The sequence below is a fragment of the Anguilla rostrata genome, chromosome 2 (genome assembly GCF_018555375.3).
Source record: "Anguilla rostrata isolate EN2019 chromosome 2, ASM1855537v3, whole genome shotgun sequence".
Classification (NCBI taxonomy): Eukaryota; Metazoa; Chordata; class Actinopteri; order Anguilliformes; family Anguillidae; genus Anguilla; species Anguilla rostrata.
In genome coordinates, this window is record NC_057934.1 from 70,645,755 (window position 1) to 70,661,516 (window position 15,762).

Here is a 15,762-nt window from a genome sequence, read left to right on the forward strand (position 1 = left end):
TGCCCAGCGTCACCACAGTCAGCAGTAGGCCCAGCAGCAGGGTGAAGTGGAACCAGACTGAGGACTGAGATCCCCGGAACATTTTCTGAGCAGGCTCACAGCAACGGAACAGCACAAACTACAGAGAGAGGGGGGGGGGTGGAGCAGAGAGAGAGGGGGACAGAGAGAAAAAGAGAGGGGGAGAGGGAGGGGGACAAAGAGAGAGAGGCTGTCGTTTGTTGACTGTTTGTTTGCCTGTGTTTGCTTGCCTGTGCTTTCATGTGCCTATGTTCAGTTTGTTATTATTGATGTATTTTGTGCTTTTAACATGCTTTTATCTTCTAGCCCACCTCCCCTTCCCTTAAGTGGTTTTTGTCGCTTGCCAGGCCGCCATTATAAATACGAATTTGTTCTTAATGACTTGCCTGGTGAAATAAAGGTGAAATGAAAAAAAACAGGGGGGACAGAGAGGAGAGAGAGGGAGAGAGGGGGGGGATAGAGAGAGAGAGAGAGACAGACGGAGAGCCCTGAATCAGTGAAAAGGGAGAGGTTGAAAACACTCAAATCTGAGAGTAATTACTACTAACAAAGGGAGAGCGAGGGCTCCTTCACCCCACCAATACCTAGTCCAGCAACACTCCAGCCCATGCCAAAAACTACAAGTCCCACCAACGCCCAACCCACCCCAACTGCCCCAACAGCAACAACTATCCAAACACCCAACGCCTCACACTCTAACCTGCCCTCAAAAGACTGAACCACCACCCCCAAACCTCCACCTCTTTAGAAGACGACAGGATAGCGCTGATGTGGGCAGACTTTGGTGGCGTAACACGGTCCAACAGGTGACGAGTCTGCTGTCACAGGTCAGCACTTGAAGGGACCAGGAAGTCGGCTCCATGCCTCAGGAAGAGTGTGATGGGTACTCTCACCAGCAGCCTGTCCATGCAGATAAGACAAACCCACCCTTTAGAAGAGACAGTATGAAGGCTGCAATTCATGGGGGGGGGGGGGGGTCGATCGCAGGTTGATCCTTTTTTATGGTGTATCATCGGTTGCAAGCATGAAGTTATGCGGGGTGGGAGGGGGGGGGGGGGGGGGGGGGGGGGGGGGGGGCTGGGGAGGGGTGTACTACTTCCTTGGCCATCCACAGGAAGCTTTAGGCAACGACAGAAGTCAACACCACAGCTTGTACATCTCCTTCCCAAACTGATTCTCCCAACACTGCAAAGCACAAGCCAAAGGACACAAAATCACTCAGCGTGTTCAGGATAAACAGACCAAAAAAAAAAAAAAATGTTTAGATCAGGGGTGGGAAATTCCGTGTGCAGGCTTTTCATTTCCACCAATTACCCTGGCTAAACGAGCTGATCGGCCCGGAACACCAACACTGGTTCACTCGTAGATTAGATGACAGCAGGGTGTAATGTAGGAACACAGGAACAGTCTTTGGCTGTCATTCATGCACTTATCAAGAAATGTGGCCAAAGTGTCAGATGGCGTAAATGTTAGGGGCTAATTAATGAATTAAGGCCAGAAGTTGGCATGGAAACCAGAAACAGACATAGCCCTCTTTTCCCACATCTGATTCAGATGATTACGTTTACAATATTACTATGAACATGGAAGAGGAGAGGAAAGAGGTGATAGAGAGGAGAGAGAGAAGTGAGGAGAGAGAGGAGTGAGGAAAGAGAGGAGAGAGAGGAGGGTGGAGAGGGAGATGAGAGGTGAGGAGAGGAGAGGAGATGACAGGAGGAGAGAGAGAGAGGGAGATGAGAGGAGGAGAGAGGAGAGGAGATTTAAAAAAAGAGGAGAGAGGGAATGTGGAGGAAGCTGTACCTGTGGAAGATGCTGTGAGGAATTCTGTGAGTTGTCCGTAGCTGAAGAACAGTTAACTTTGGGCGGCCAGCATCCCCAGATGCTTTGCTGGAGGGAGTAGAGGAAGATGGCCAAACAGGCGAGCTTGAGGATGATGCTCCTGTGAGACAATGGGAAAAGGTGCTATAATTCAGTCTGTGTCAGTATAGTGAGGATATGAGACAGTGCTCTGAGACAAGAGAGAGGAGCACAGGTAACAGGTCAAAGAGGCACAGGTGAGAGGGTTCTGGGACAGGTGAGAGGTACAGGTGAGAGGGGTCTGGGACAGATCAGGGGTACAGGTGAGAGGTATCTGGGACAGGTGAGGGGTACAGGTGAGAGGTTTCTGGGACAGTTGAGTGGTACAGGTGAGAGGGGTCTGGGACAGGTGAGGGGTACAGGTGAAAGGGTTCTGGGACAGGTGAGGGGTACAGGTGAGAGGGGTCTGGGACAGGTGAGGGGTACAGGTGAGAGGGTCTGGACAGGTGAGTCAGGTGAGGGTCTGGGAAGGTGAGTGGTACAGGTGAGAGGGTTCTGGGACAGGTGAGGGGTACAGATGAGAGGTTTCTGGGACAGGTGAGGGGTACAGGTGAGAGGTTTCTGTGACAGGTGAGTAATACAGGTGAGAGGGGTCTGGGACTGGTGAATGGTACAGGTTAGAAGGGTCTGTGACAGGTAAGGGGGTACAGGTGAGAGGGGTCTGGGACTGGTGAATGGTATAGGTTAGAAGGGGTCTGGGACAGGTGAGGGGTACAGGTGAAAGGGTTCTGGGACAGGTGAGGGGTACAGGTGAGAGGGGTCTGGGACAGGTGAGTACAGGTGAGCAGGGTCTGGGACAGGTGAGGGGTACAGGTGAGAGGGGTCTGGGACAGGTGAGGGGTACAGATGAGTGGTTTCTGGGAGAGGTGAGTGGTACAGGTGAGAGGGTTCTGGGACAGGTAAGGGGTACAGGTGAGGGGGATCTGGGACAGGTGAGGGGTAAGGATGAGAGGTTTCTGGGACAGGTGAGGGGTACAGGTGAGAGGTTTCTGTGACAGGTGAGTAATACAGGTGAGAGGGGTCTGGGACTGGTGAATGGTACAGGTTAGAAGGGTCTGTGACAGGTGAGGGGGTACAGGTGAGAGGGGTCTGGGACTGGTGAATGGTATAGGTTAGAAGGGGTCTGGGACAGGTGAGGGGTACAGGTGAAAGGGTTCTGGGACAGGTGAGGGGTACAGGTGAGAGGGGTCTGGGACAGGTGAGTACAGGTGAGCAGGGTCTGGGACAGGTGAGGGGTACAGGTGAGAGGGGTCTGGGACAGGTGAGGGGTACAGATGAGTGGTTTCTGGGAGAGGTGAGTGGTACAGGTGAGAGGGTTCTGGGACAGGTAAGGGGTACAGGTGAGGGGGATCTGGGACAGGTGAGGGGTACAGATGAGAGGTTTCTGGGACAGGTGAGGGGTACAGGTGAGAGGTTTCTGTGACAGGTGAGTAATACAGGTGAGAGGGGTCTGGGACTGGTGAATGGTACAGGTTAGAAGGGTCTGTGACAGGTGAGGGGGTACAGGTGAGAGGGGTCTGGGACTGGTGAATGGTATAGGTTAGAAGGGTCTGTGACAGGTGAGGGGGTACAGGTGAGAGGGTTTTGGAACTGGTGAAGGGGTACAGGTGAGAGGGGTCTGGGACTGGTGAGGTACAGGTTCTGGGGTACAGAAGCGGACACACACCTGACCAAGGTGATGTTGACCTGGACGGTGAGGGAGTAATCCTCAAAGCCAGAGATTCTGCGGAACAGGTGGGGCAGCAGGAAGTTCACCATGGTGATGGTGATGGGAGTGAGGTACTCAACCAGCAGACTAAGCTTGGGTTTCTGAGAGGGAGAGAGAGAGAGAAACAGAAAGAGAGAGAGAGAGACATGCTCGTTAGTAGCCCATACTAGTTGGTGGCTCATAATCGTTAGCAGCCCATACTAGTTAGCGGCTCATAATTGCTAGCAGCCCATACTAGCTAGCCGCTCATAATCGCTAGCAGCCCATACTAGTTAGCGGCTCATAATTGCTAGCAGCCCACACTAGTTAGCGGCTCATAATCGCTAGCAGCCCATACTAGTTAGCGGCTTATAATCGCTAGCAGCCCATACTAGTTAGCGGCTCACAATCGCTAGCAGCCCATACTAGTTAGCGGCTCATAATCGCTAGCAGCCCATACTAGTTAGCGGCTCATAATCGCTAGCAGCCCATATTTGTTATAGGCCCAGCCTGTGATCCTCAGCTCACCTTTGTCTTTGAGCTCTCAAGGGTGACATAGTAGATGAGGTAGAAGGAAGCACTGAGCAGCACGATGACCAGGAAGTTGAGTACCGCACGCACAAAGTAAAGCTGCACCCGCTGCCTGAACGTCCTCTGGGATACGTGCTGGTGAAAACGCTCCTCCTCCAGAACCAGCTGAGGAAGAAGAGGGGTGAGGAGACAGCTGGAGTTCTACTCTACTGACCACTGGAGTTCTGCTATACTGACCACTGGAGTTCTACTCTACTGACCACTGGAGTTCTGCTCTACTGACAACTGGAGTTCTACTCTACTGACCACTGGAGTTCTGCTCTACTGACCACTGGATTTCTACTCTACTGACCACTGGAGTTCTGCTCTAATGACCACTGGAGGTCTGCTTTACTGACAACTGGAGTTCTGTTCTACTGACAACAGGAGTTCTGCTATACTGACCACTGGAGTTGTACTCTACTGACCACTGGTGTTCTACTCTACTGACCACTGGTGTTCTACTCTACTGACCACTGGAGTTCTGCTCTACTGACCACTGTAGTTCTGATCTAATGACAACTGGAGTTCTGCTATACTGACCACTGGAATTCTGCTCTACTGACCGCTGGAGTTCTACTCTACTGACCACTGGAGTTCCGCTCTACTGAGTTTCAGTTAATCTTTTCCTTTACATTTTTACCTGTATTTTGTGTAAATCCTCCTTTATATTATTTAATTATTTCAATCTGCCGCCTTGTCACATTTATATGGTATTTTCATTTAATAACATTTATTTTTCTGTTTTAGTGTTTTTTGTGGTTTCAGCATGTGTAAAGCTCCTGACCTTGATGTCGTTTCGGATTAAGCTGTGCTGGAGCACAGCTGATTCAGGGACTTGGGTGCAGAAGTCCCAGCCACAGAACACCTTGTAGCTAAAGTGATGGTTGTAGCGCCTTCCCAGCATCCACGTGTGCTTGTAGCCAATCACTGTCCTGGGGAAAGGTGAGGGGGTGGAGCATGAGGGAGAGAGGTGAGAAGGGCAGGGTGTGTGTTTGTGTGTGTGTTCGGGGGGAGGGGGGTTGTGTGTGGGGTTGTGTATGTTTGTGTATGTGTGTGTGTGTGTGTTCTGTGTGTGTGTATTTGTGTGAGTGTGTGTGTGTGTGTGAGTGGGGTGTGTGTGTATGTGTATGTATGTGTGGGTGGGGTGGGGTGTGTGTGTGTGTGCGTGTGTGTGTGCCTGTGCACATGTGTGCACGTGCGTGTGCATGTGTGTGTAAGTGGGTGTGTGTGGTCTCACCTTCGTACCACCATGATGATGCTGAGGGTGAGGAGGGAGGCAATGGCCAGGAGGAAGAGTAGGGGTGAGCTTCGGCATGGCAAGTCCAGAAAGACGGGAGAGTAGAACCTGTAGAAGACCGGGGAACGGTCCACAAAGCCCTGCAGGGGAAGGAAGAGAGCCCAGAGAGAGGGGTGCGTTCAATCTAGCTGCACAAAGGTGCTGTACTCAGCCTCTAGTGCAGGGGTGGGCAGTTCCAGGCCTGGAGGGCCGGTGTGGGTGCAGGTTTTTGTTTCCATCAATTACCCAGGCTAAGTGAGCGAAACGGCTGCACACGCCAGCACTAGTTCACCCATAGATTACATCACAGTAGGGAAACAAGAACAACCTTTGGCTGTCATTCGTGTGGTTAGTGAGAAATGCAGCTGAAGTGTAATTTGGCATAATTTTTATGGCTAAGTAATTAAGGCCAGACGTTGGCATGAAAAGCAGAAACAGATACGGCCCTCCTTGCCCACCTCTGCTCTAGTGGTTCAGTTAAAGAAAGAGTAACAGTTTGTCTCTCATTTGTACGAAACAGCCCCACGCAGTAAAATGTTGAGTGTTAAATCAGCCCTTACAGGGTATATATATTCCCTATTGGACTCATTTGTATTGTTAGATTTGAGTACTGTACTCAAAATTGACTGTACCACAACTCTACCGCACCCCTCTCACCATGGTAGATCTTTTCAGAGACACCCCACCCCCCCCTCGCCCCTCCCCATCTCCCCATAGACAGAATGGTGCTGAGGTTCAGAACGTACCGTCAGCAAAAACAGATCCAACACAGAGTCGGTGTCTATGAAACCTATAAAGAAAAGAAAGAAAACACACTGACAGTTACAGCGAGTGTCTGTGCTTATTACAGACAGTTACCGTGAGTGTCAGTACTTATTGCTGACAGTTACAGTGAGTGTAGTAACGCGCTAGTAACGACTGTTACAGTAAGTGCTAGTACTGGTGCTGACTGTTACAGTAAGTGTCAGTGCTAGTATTGACTGTAACAGTGAGTGTCTGTGCTTATTACAGACAGTTACAGTGAGTGTCTGCGCTTATTACAGACAGTTACAGCGAGTGTCTGTGCTTATTACAGACAGTTACAGTGTCAGTGCTTATTATAGACAGTTACAGTGAGTGTCCGTGCTTATTACTGACTGTAACAGTGAGTGTCAGTGCTTATTACAGACAGTTACAGTGAGTGTCAGTGCTTATTACAGACAGTTACAGTGAGTGTCAGTGCTTATTACAGACAGGTACAGCGAGTGTCTGTGCTTATTACAGACAGGTACAGCGAGTGTCTGTGCTTATTACAGACAGTTACAGTGAGTGTCAGTGCCTGCTGTCACTGGAGGGGCAGATTCCTCGCTCTCTCACCATGTGTTAAGTTGTGTTTCCCGGACAGTACAGGTGTGAGGGCCAAACCGCTAATGACGAGACAGTGTATCAGGTTCAGGTACAGCAGGTAGCGCAGAAAGGTGAAGTATGCCTTCACCCCGACACCAAATTTACCTGCACAAACCAAGAGCAGACACCATTAAATCTGCACAGCACACGCTTCGACCAATACTCACCAACTCCTATATACACCTATGCCTATATACACCTGCTCCTATACACACATACACCAATACACACCTACTCCTATACACACCTGCTCTTATACACACCTACTCCAATACACACCTACTCTTATATACACCTGCTGTTATACACACCTACTCTTATATACACCTGCTCTTATACAAACCTGCTCTTATATACACCTATGCCAATACAGACCTACTCTTATATACACCTGCTCTTATACACACCTGCTCCAATACACATCTGCTCTTATCCACGTGCTCCTATACATACCTGCTCTTATATACACCTATACCTATACACACCTGCTCCTATACACACCTGTTCCTATACATACCTACACCTCTACTGTGAGGGAGTGGGGAATTAGGAAGACCAAACGCAACTGGTCAGGATACTTTAAGGTATTCACCTGGGCGGAATAACCACTAAGTCTCGTTAGAGACAAAAGGATAGGGGAAAAGTAAACAAAAAGAAAAACAATACTCCCATGGGAGACTATCCCAAAGAAAAAAGCTTTAATGACCCGAGTACAGAGTGAAGAAACTAAGGCTTAAAGAGTATACTGGTATAGTATACTTTAGTATACTTAATGAGTATACTAAAACAAAATGGCAGTCTGAATAGATTGGTGAACATGAGAACTTAAGAGAGCAGCCCTCGCACAGAGGGCTGTCAAAAGAACCACAAGAGAGTTGTAGATATGAGTAAAGATATTAGTGCTAACTTAGTAGCCCCCAATCTAATAATCTCAAAATTCAGTTCCGCAGTAACTCTTTGCATAAATCAAAGGACACAGAAGAGGGACTGATCTAGTACTGAACAAAAACAACTAAAACTCTTACCAAACTGACCAAGGCTTTCGTGTAACGCAAGTAGACACTGAAGCAAAGCTTATCGGTTTGCTAGGGGTTTAAATAGAAAGCCAACAGGTGCAAATCGTAAACACAGATTTGCACGAGTATAATTCACTCAAGGAAATGAAGGACACTAAATGGCCGTAATAACTGAAGAAAAGGTGCAGGAATAAAACCAAATGCCGTAATAAATGAAAGAATGGCACAGGATGGAAAAGAAATGGTGCTATCACCCAAAACTATGACATATCCACACCTGCTCTCATACATTTGTGATTCTATATACATCTGCAGACTGCATTTACATTGAACTTATTATTCACTAATGATACCCCCACATTATTGAATCCTGAACCCAGTACCCCACATTACTGTCCCCTGAATCCAGTACCCCACATTACTGCCCCTGACTCCAGTACCCCACATTACTGTCCCCTGAATCCAGTACCCCACATTACTGCCCCTGAATCCAGTACCCCACATTACTGCCCCCTGAATCCAGTACCCCACATTACTGCCCCTGACTCCAGTACCCCACATTACTGCCCCTGACTCCAGTACCCCACATTACTGCCCCTGAATCCAGTACCCCACATTACTGCCCCTGACTCCAGTACCCCACATTACTGTCCCCTGAATCCAGTACCCCACATTACTGCCCCTGAATCCAGTACCCCACATTACTGCCCCCTGAATCCAGTACCCCACATTACTGCCCCTGAATCCAGTACCCCACATTACTGTCCCTGAATCCAGTACCCCACATTACTGCCCCTGAATCCAGTACCCCACATTACTGCCCCTGAATCCAGTACCTCACATTACTGCCCCTGAATCCAGTACCCCACGTTACTGCCCCTGAATTCAGTACCCCACATTACTGCCCCTGAATCCAGTACCCCACATTACTGCCCCCTGAATCCAGTACCCCACATTACTGCCCCTGAATCCAGTACCCCACATTACTGCCCCCTGAATCCAGTACCCCACATTACTGCCCTGAATCCAGTACCCCACATTACTGCCCTGAATCCAGTACCCCACATTACTGCCCCTGAATCCAGTACCCCACATTACTGCCCCTGAATCCAGTACCCCACATTACTGCCCCTGAATCCAGTACCCCACATTACTGCCCCCTGAATCAGTACCCCACATTACTGCCCCTGATTCAAGTACCCCACATTACTGCCCTGAATCAGTACCCACATTACTGCCCCTGATTCAAGTACCCCACATTACTGCCCCTGAATCCAGTACCCCACATTACTGCCCCTGAATCTAGTACCCCACATTACTGCCCCCTGAATCCAGTACCCCACATTACTGCCCCTGAATCCAGTAACCCACACGCTGTTTTTATGCTGTTTTAATATGATGTGGGATACTGGGTTCAGGGGACTACCTAACCCACTACCACTCTGACACCGACCCCCAACAGAAGCACCCCCCCACCCTCGATGGTGTGTAAGGCCTTCCTCCAGGGCTGCAGTCCACACATCGTCCTGACAACCTGCTCCCGCAACCGCCTCCTTGCGATGCGCTGGCTCTGCCACCAAGACTCCCAGCAGCCAATGCTGAGCCTCTGCTGCTGCCGTCGATCCCTGATTGGCCAACAAACATAACAGCATTTACCATTCCGTTCAGCACAGAAAATGAGGAACTTCCACTTTCACCGCTATCACAGAGATGGCCCATTCCACGCATGCACACACACACACACACACACACACAAGCACACAAGCACACACGCACACACACACACGCACACACTCACACATGCACACACACGCATACGCATGCACACGCACACACAAGCATGCATGCACACACGCATGCACAAGTACACACTCAAATATTAACCGTTCATGCAAAATCACACTCATGTAAGTGCATGCATGCACACACACACGTATACAGATACACACACTCAAATGTTAACCATTCACACAACACAATCATGCTCACAAGTGTATTCTTGCACGCATACACGCACACAGACAAACACATGCACATACTCCTACACACACGCTGACACACATGTACATAGAAACATATGCATGCACACTCATACACATACACATACATATAGTCTACACACACACACACACACACTCTTAAACTGCATTAAATGACAGCAGGGCCAGGTTTCCACACTCATTCGTCTTTCAACTGGTTTAGTGAGTTTTAGATTTCAGCGCTCCAAGCCAAACATACAAAAAGGCAAGGAGAAACACCCAGCACTGCCCTCGTAAGAACCAGCTTTTGTCTGTGTGATACACAATCCCTGGCTGTTTGCTGTATCCCTCTCTGTCTCAGGGAGATCTGTGCTCTGTCCCACAAAACCAGAGCTGCTGCATTTCTGTCTGTTGTTTTCTTCTCCTTCAGTGATATCAGAGAAGAAAAATACTGTCGACATTTGGCAGTGTAGGCAGTTTGAGTGTGTTGTAGCGTGGAGTAGTAGCAGGGTTTTTAATTGAGGAAGAATGCCCCCTTAAATCAGCTGGAAAATGATCTCTACTCAACCACTCCACAGCCACACCATTGCGATTCTTTATATACTTGCTGTTTTCGATATTGTTGTAAAATTACCTAAAGCCAATAACGTGCAAAAGTGTGTTGGGGTAGCACAATGACAGGGTGTGTACAGGAATGTATTGTTGTGTTTAGGTATCATACTGGTATGATGTACACAGGTGTGTATATATGTGTTTGGGTACCATAGTGATATGGTGTGTACAGGTGTCCTCAGGTACCACACTGCCAATGACATACCTGGTCTTCCTCTTCTCCTGCATGGACAAGGGCAGGTTTCTGAGGGGCAGGTTGGGGTCCCGATCACGTACAGGGAAGTGGTCCTGCTGTCGCCTGTAGGACCCCTCATCTTGCTGACCCCTGTAGGGTCCCTCATCTTGCAAGCCCCTGTAGGGCCTCTCATCTTGTAGACCCCTGTAGGGCTCCTCACTCTGCAGGCCCCTGTAGGGCTCCTCACTCTGCCGGCGCCTGTAGGGACCCTCATCTTGCAGGCCCCTGTAGGACCCCTCATCTTGCAGGCTCATGTGAGGTCCCTTGTCCCAGCCATCACCCGGCAGGCAGTGCGGCAGTTCCAGGAAGGTCTCAAACTCACTGCGGCCGCAGGATTCCACAGTGAGGCCACAGACGTTGCTGTCGTCTGCAAGGGTTCAGAACACCTGTGTCAGCCTCCAGACCACAGACAGCCTCTACAGCCTCCAGATCACGGACAGCCTCTACAGCCTCCAGACCACGGACAGCCTCTACAGCCTTCAGATCACAGACAGCCTCTACATCCTCCAGACCACGAACAGCCTCTACAGCCTCCAGATCACAGACAGCCTCTACAGCCTCCAGACCACAGACAGCCTCTACAGCCTCCAGAACACAGACAGCCTTTACAGCCTCCAGGCCACAGACAGCCTCTACAGCCTCCAGACCATGGACAGCCTTTACAGCCTCCAGAGCACCAACAGCCTCTACCATGCATGCCTCTCAGAAAAGCAGAATTCACCCGAGCCTGTGCCGCGACAGCAAGGGTGAAAAACATCCACACACAATCAACAATCACATACAGTGGGCTCCAGAATCATTGGCACCCTTGATAAACATGCACAAAAAATGCTTTATAAAATGCTAAATAATAATAGAGTTATTGACATAAGCTTTATTTTCCAACATGTGTAAACTAGTGTGCTAGTGTTCATTGGAATCAACCAAAGTCTTAAATCTTTTAAATAAATAAAAATATTTCCCCAAAAAACAGGTTCCACAATTATTAGCATCCCTGGTTTAATATTTTGTGAAAACACCCCTGGCAAAGATGACAGCCATGAGTCTTTTCCTATAATTTGTGATAAGGTTACAGAACACATTTGGAGGGATTTTTGACCATTGCTCCATGTAGAACTTTTCAGAATCATTGATATCTTTGGGTTTGCGCTTATGGACCCCCTCCCCTCTTCAGTTCAGACCACAGGTTTTTGATGAAATTTAAGTCTGGAGACTGAGATGGCCATTGGAAAACATGGATGTTGATTTCACTTAAGCATTTCTGTTTAGATTTTGATGTATGCTTGGAGGCATTGTCCTGCTGGACAATCTACCTATGACCAAGTCCTAGCTTCTTAGCAGAGACAATCAAATTTTCTGCCAGAATTTCCTGGTACACTGTTGAATTAATTGTGCCATTGATCTAAAATAGTGTCCCGGGACCACTGCCAGCAAAACATCTCCAAAATATCAATGACCCACCTCCATATCTGACAGTAGGTATGAGGTGCTTCTCCTGTATGCCTTCCTCTTTTGCCGCCAAACATTTTGATGGTGTGTATGGCCAAAACGTTCTATTTCTGGCAATAGCACTCTCTTCCAGTCATAATTCCAATGAGGTTTGGCAAGCTCCAGATTCTTGGTTTTGTTCATTGTGCTCAGTAAGGGCTATATTCATGCCACCCTTCCAAAGATTTAGTTGGTATGGAGGTGCCATTTAATGTCTTTTTTTAGACTTTAGAAACAAACCAATCTCAGTGATCCATGGGTTATTAATGGCCTCCCTCACCATCTTCCTCATCGTCCGTGGGGACACCATGCACTTGCTTCATCTTCCTGGCAAATTTTCAATCATTTCATATGTTTTACACCTTTTTATTATTGCCCTTACAGTGCTAAGTGGTATGTTTAAACCGTTTATGTCTTTTTTGTACCCATTACCAGACTTGTGATGGTAAATTATCATCAGTGTCTTCTGAATTGAAAGTTATTTGGCTTTTCCCATGCTGATGGATGACAAAGTGATTGTTACCTCATTTTTATTCTCTAGTGAAACTGGAAATGATGGAATGACACAATATAGTTCCTTTAGACTGAGATTAACTAAATTAAGTAAAAGTATTGCCAATTTCATTTGTTTGATTTTACTTACAATACTTGTTAGGGGTGCCAATAATTATGGCACCTATGGTTTTCAGAAAAGAAATGAGATTACTTAATAAAAAAACATTGAAGCATGAGAGTATATGTATTGAAATAAAAGTATATAGTTTTCTCATATGTTTGAACATATAGATTATTATCTGTGTCATTTGTTATATGCAGCCTTTTTTCTTCATTTTTATTAAGGGTGCCAATAATTCTGGAGCCCACTGTAAACCATTGCATTCAGCTGTCAATCACCAAGCATTTATTTAATTAAAGTATCTCTCTTTCCTACTCTACCTCGCTCACACACACACACACACACACACACACATTTGTCCATGTAGACACACAAACTCTCCGACACTAGCACAAGTCCTCTCTCTTTCTGTCAGGTGCTACTTCCTCTTACAGAAATAGCTTTTCGCACTTCCTTGCTTCTTGTACGCACATACAAACCCACAGCACACATCTGTTTACACACACAGACACACCTACATGCACAAACATGTAGAGGAACATACACATATAGGGAGACAGAGTCTTGACACGAATGACAAAAAACCAACTGGATAAGAAGTTAAAGCCACTCAACAAAGCATAAAACCAACAAACATCATCAAATCAAAACAACTACTTTTCACTGCCAAGGAACATCCTACATGGCCACAGGCACAATAAGAGCAGTTATCTCATCCAAAGCCATTTTAATAAAGAGCACTCAACTAATCCACAGCCATTTTAATAAAGAGCACTCTGGCTACGTTTAACAGAGGGCCACAGCCCAAGTGGTGCAGATGACCCTGAACAGAGCCCAAGATGGAGTCTACCAGAGTGACTTTCACTCTGCCGGAGCTGATTTAACTCGGTGTCGTTGCGAAGCGGTTGAAAGGCGACGCTCTCCTGTACCTGACTGGAGCATGAAGAAGCCTCCGCTGCTGTGTGCCATTTCCTGCTCTGACTGTGGAAGAGGGGGTGTGGGGTGTAAGGGGGGAGCGACGAATCAATCCGGGATGAGGGTGCCCGTCCTGGGTTTGGGGGTCCCGGACACACAGAGACGCCGAGGAGGGGGCGCGGGAGCTGGACGGAAACTCCACACAAAACCTGACGGAGAGACACCTGGCGGAGAGACACCTGGCTCGCGAACGCCTTCGCAGTCCCCAGCAGCACAGCGACGGCTAGCATGTGACAGGAAGCAGATGACGGCCACTTCCTGATTCTCTCCAACCCACCCCCATCAGGCTGCGCAAGACCGCTCTCGCGTGGCGCCAACGCGGATACGGCACGGCTTCGGTAAATTTGTTGGTTAAAAAAAAATGCAGCCAGCAGACTGCTAGACCACAGCAGTGCTGCATATCCTTTGTTCGGTCATATGAACTCTGGCAACACTGAAAACACCTTCTGAGGACTGAAAAAGCACAAGAGTGAAACTATGTGGGCAGCATTTTCAGTAATTATATGCAGGTTTTGTTTGCCACAATAATGTGTTTGTGTGTGTGTGTGTGTGTGTATCATATGTGTGCGTGTGTTTGTGCGTGTGTTTGTGTGTGTGTGTGTTTGTGTGTGTGTGTGTATCATATGTGTGCGTGTGTTTGTGCGTGTGTTTGTGTGTGTGTGTGTGTGTGTTTGTGTGTGTGTGTGTATCATATGTGTGTGGGTGTATAACGGCAACTAATATTCACTCCAAATGTAGCACAAATTCTCGGGGTGATGACGCTGTAAGAAATGATGCAGTTGCATGACTTCCCGACAAGATTCCAAATTTAAACTTGAACCGAGCATTATGTACACGAACGCTTTCAAAGGAACTTTAGTGTGACTCCATTTGGAGGGTTGGGAAATACCAATATAGGTGAAAAAACAGACCTGATGAGGCGGTTTGTTTTAAAAACTGAGCTTGTGTGACACGATTGGTGGCATGTCCAGCAGAGGCGCTCGTTAGCAAGGATCTTGCCAGCTCGAATCCTGACTGTGCCAGTGCCAACTGTGGTCAGCAGCCTTTCCGGGTAAGTAGCCATAATCTTGCCCAGTGAGGGAAAGGGTCCGATTGGCAGCGTGCAAGGCACCACATTCCGGCGGGCCCGGACCACCTGCAGTACTGACTACACCGTCAGTGATGCAGTCCTCCGGTCCAATGTCTCCAGGCTCGGCGGCTTCAGGACATTGGACATTGGGGCGACATAGCTCAGGAGGTAAGACCGATTGGCTGGCAGTCGGAGGGTTGCCGGTTCAAACCCCGCCCTGGGCGTGTCGAAGTGTCCTTGAGCAAGACACCTAACCCCTAACTGCTCTGGCGAATGAGAGGCATCAACTGTAAAGCGCTTTGGATAAAAGCGCTATATAAATGCAGTCCATTTACCATTTACGACACAGCGAATAAGCATTCTGTTTGCTACACGCTATAGTGCGTATGACTGCGGCCTGTCCATCAAGATACAGCACTGTTCAAATTAAATGCAGCTTCAGCAACAGTACTGCAGTATATATATATATATATATATATATATATATATATATATAATTATTATTCGTTTTTTTTTTTTGCATGAATGTACATCTCGCAGTGATTACATTTTCTTGCATGGGCATGCCATCCATCGCCCCGCCCCCCACCCCCTTCCACCCACAGACCACAACTTTGGGAAAACATCTAACTGTATCCTGTAATTTTATCGTGTTGTGTTGGGTGGTACTGTTAGTGCCACCTTCCAAAAAATATAAAATAAACAAGCAATCAAACAAACAAACAAAAAAAAACTACCACATTAAATATTCTGTTTGTTGCCCCCCCTCCCCCCCAAAAAATAAATAAATTTGAAATTAGATCTGTGTCCTCGTTTGCTTGTACTAAAAAGTACACTCGCAATGATCACATTAAACGACAACACCAAGTTATTTTAACACTCTTATCTTTCTATGAAAAGTCGTATATTTTCGAGCTTTAACAGCTGTGTCATCTATACCAACTACGATACAACGTCAATGTTTTCTTGGTACCA

At 47.8% G+C, this 15,762-nt stretch overlaps 1 protein-coding gene across 1 annotated transcript in view; it reads right to left on the reverse strand.

Annotated features, from left to right (window-relative positions):
• The window catches only part of tmc8 (transmembrane channel-like 8), a 19,963-nt gene extending 5,996 nt beyond the window's left edge, over window positions 1-13,967 (reverse strand). Inside the window, exons 1-13 of the mRNA XM_064323448.1 lie at window positions 13,673-13,967; window positions 10,610-11,006; window positions 9,290-9,438; window positions 6,768-6,902; window positions 6,158-6,201; window positions 5,373-5,512; window positions 4,920-5,067; window positions 4,091-4,258; window positions 3,542-3,783; window positions 1,819-1,957; window positions 1,163-1,203; window positions 912-918; window positions 1-118 (exon numbers count right to left, since the gene is read on the reverse strand). The exon at window positions 1-118 is cut by the window's left edge and continues 13 nt beyond it. Coding sequence (XP_064179518.1) covers window positions 1-118; window positions 912-918; window positions 1,163-1,203; window positions 1,819-1,957; window positions 3,542-3,783; window positions 4,091-4,258; window positions 4,920-5,067; window positions 5,373-5,512; window positions 6,158-6,201; window positions 6,768-6,902; window positions 9,290-9,438; window positions 10,610-11,006; window positions 13,673-13,712 — 1,768 coding nt within the window. The 5' untranslated portion in view covers window positions 13,713-13,967. The remainder of the gene's footprint in view (window positions 119-911; window positions 919-1,162; window positions 1,204-1,818; window positions 1,958-3,541; window positions 3,784-4,090; window positions 4,259-4,919; window positions 5,068-5,372; window positions 5,513-6,157; window positions 6,202-6,767; window positions 6,903-9,289; window positions 9,439-10,609; window positions 11,007-13,672) is intronic.
• Window positions 13,968-15,762: the final 1,795 nt, after the last annotated feature.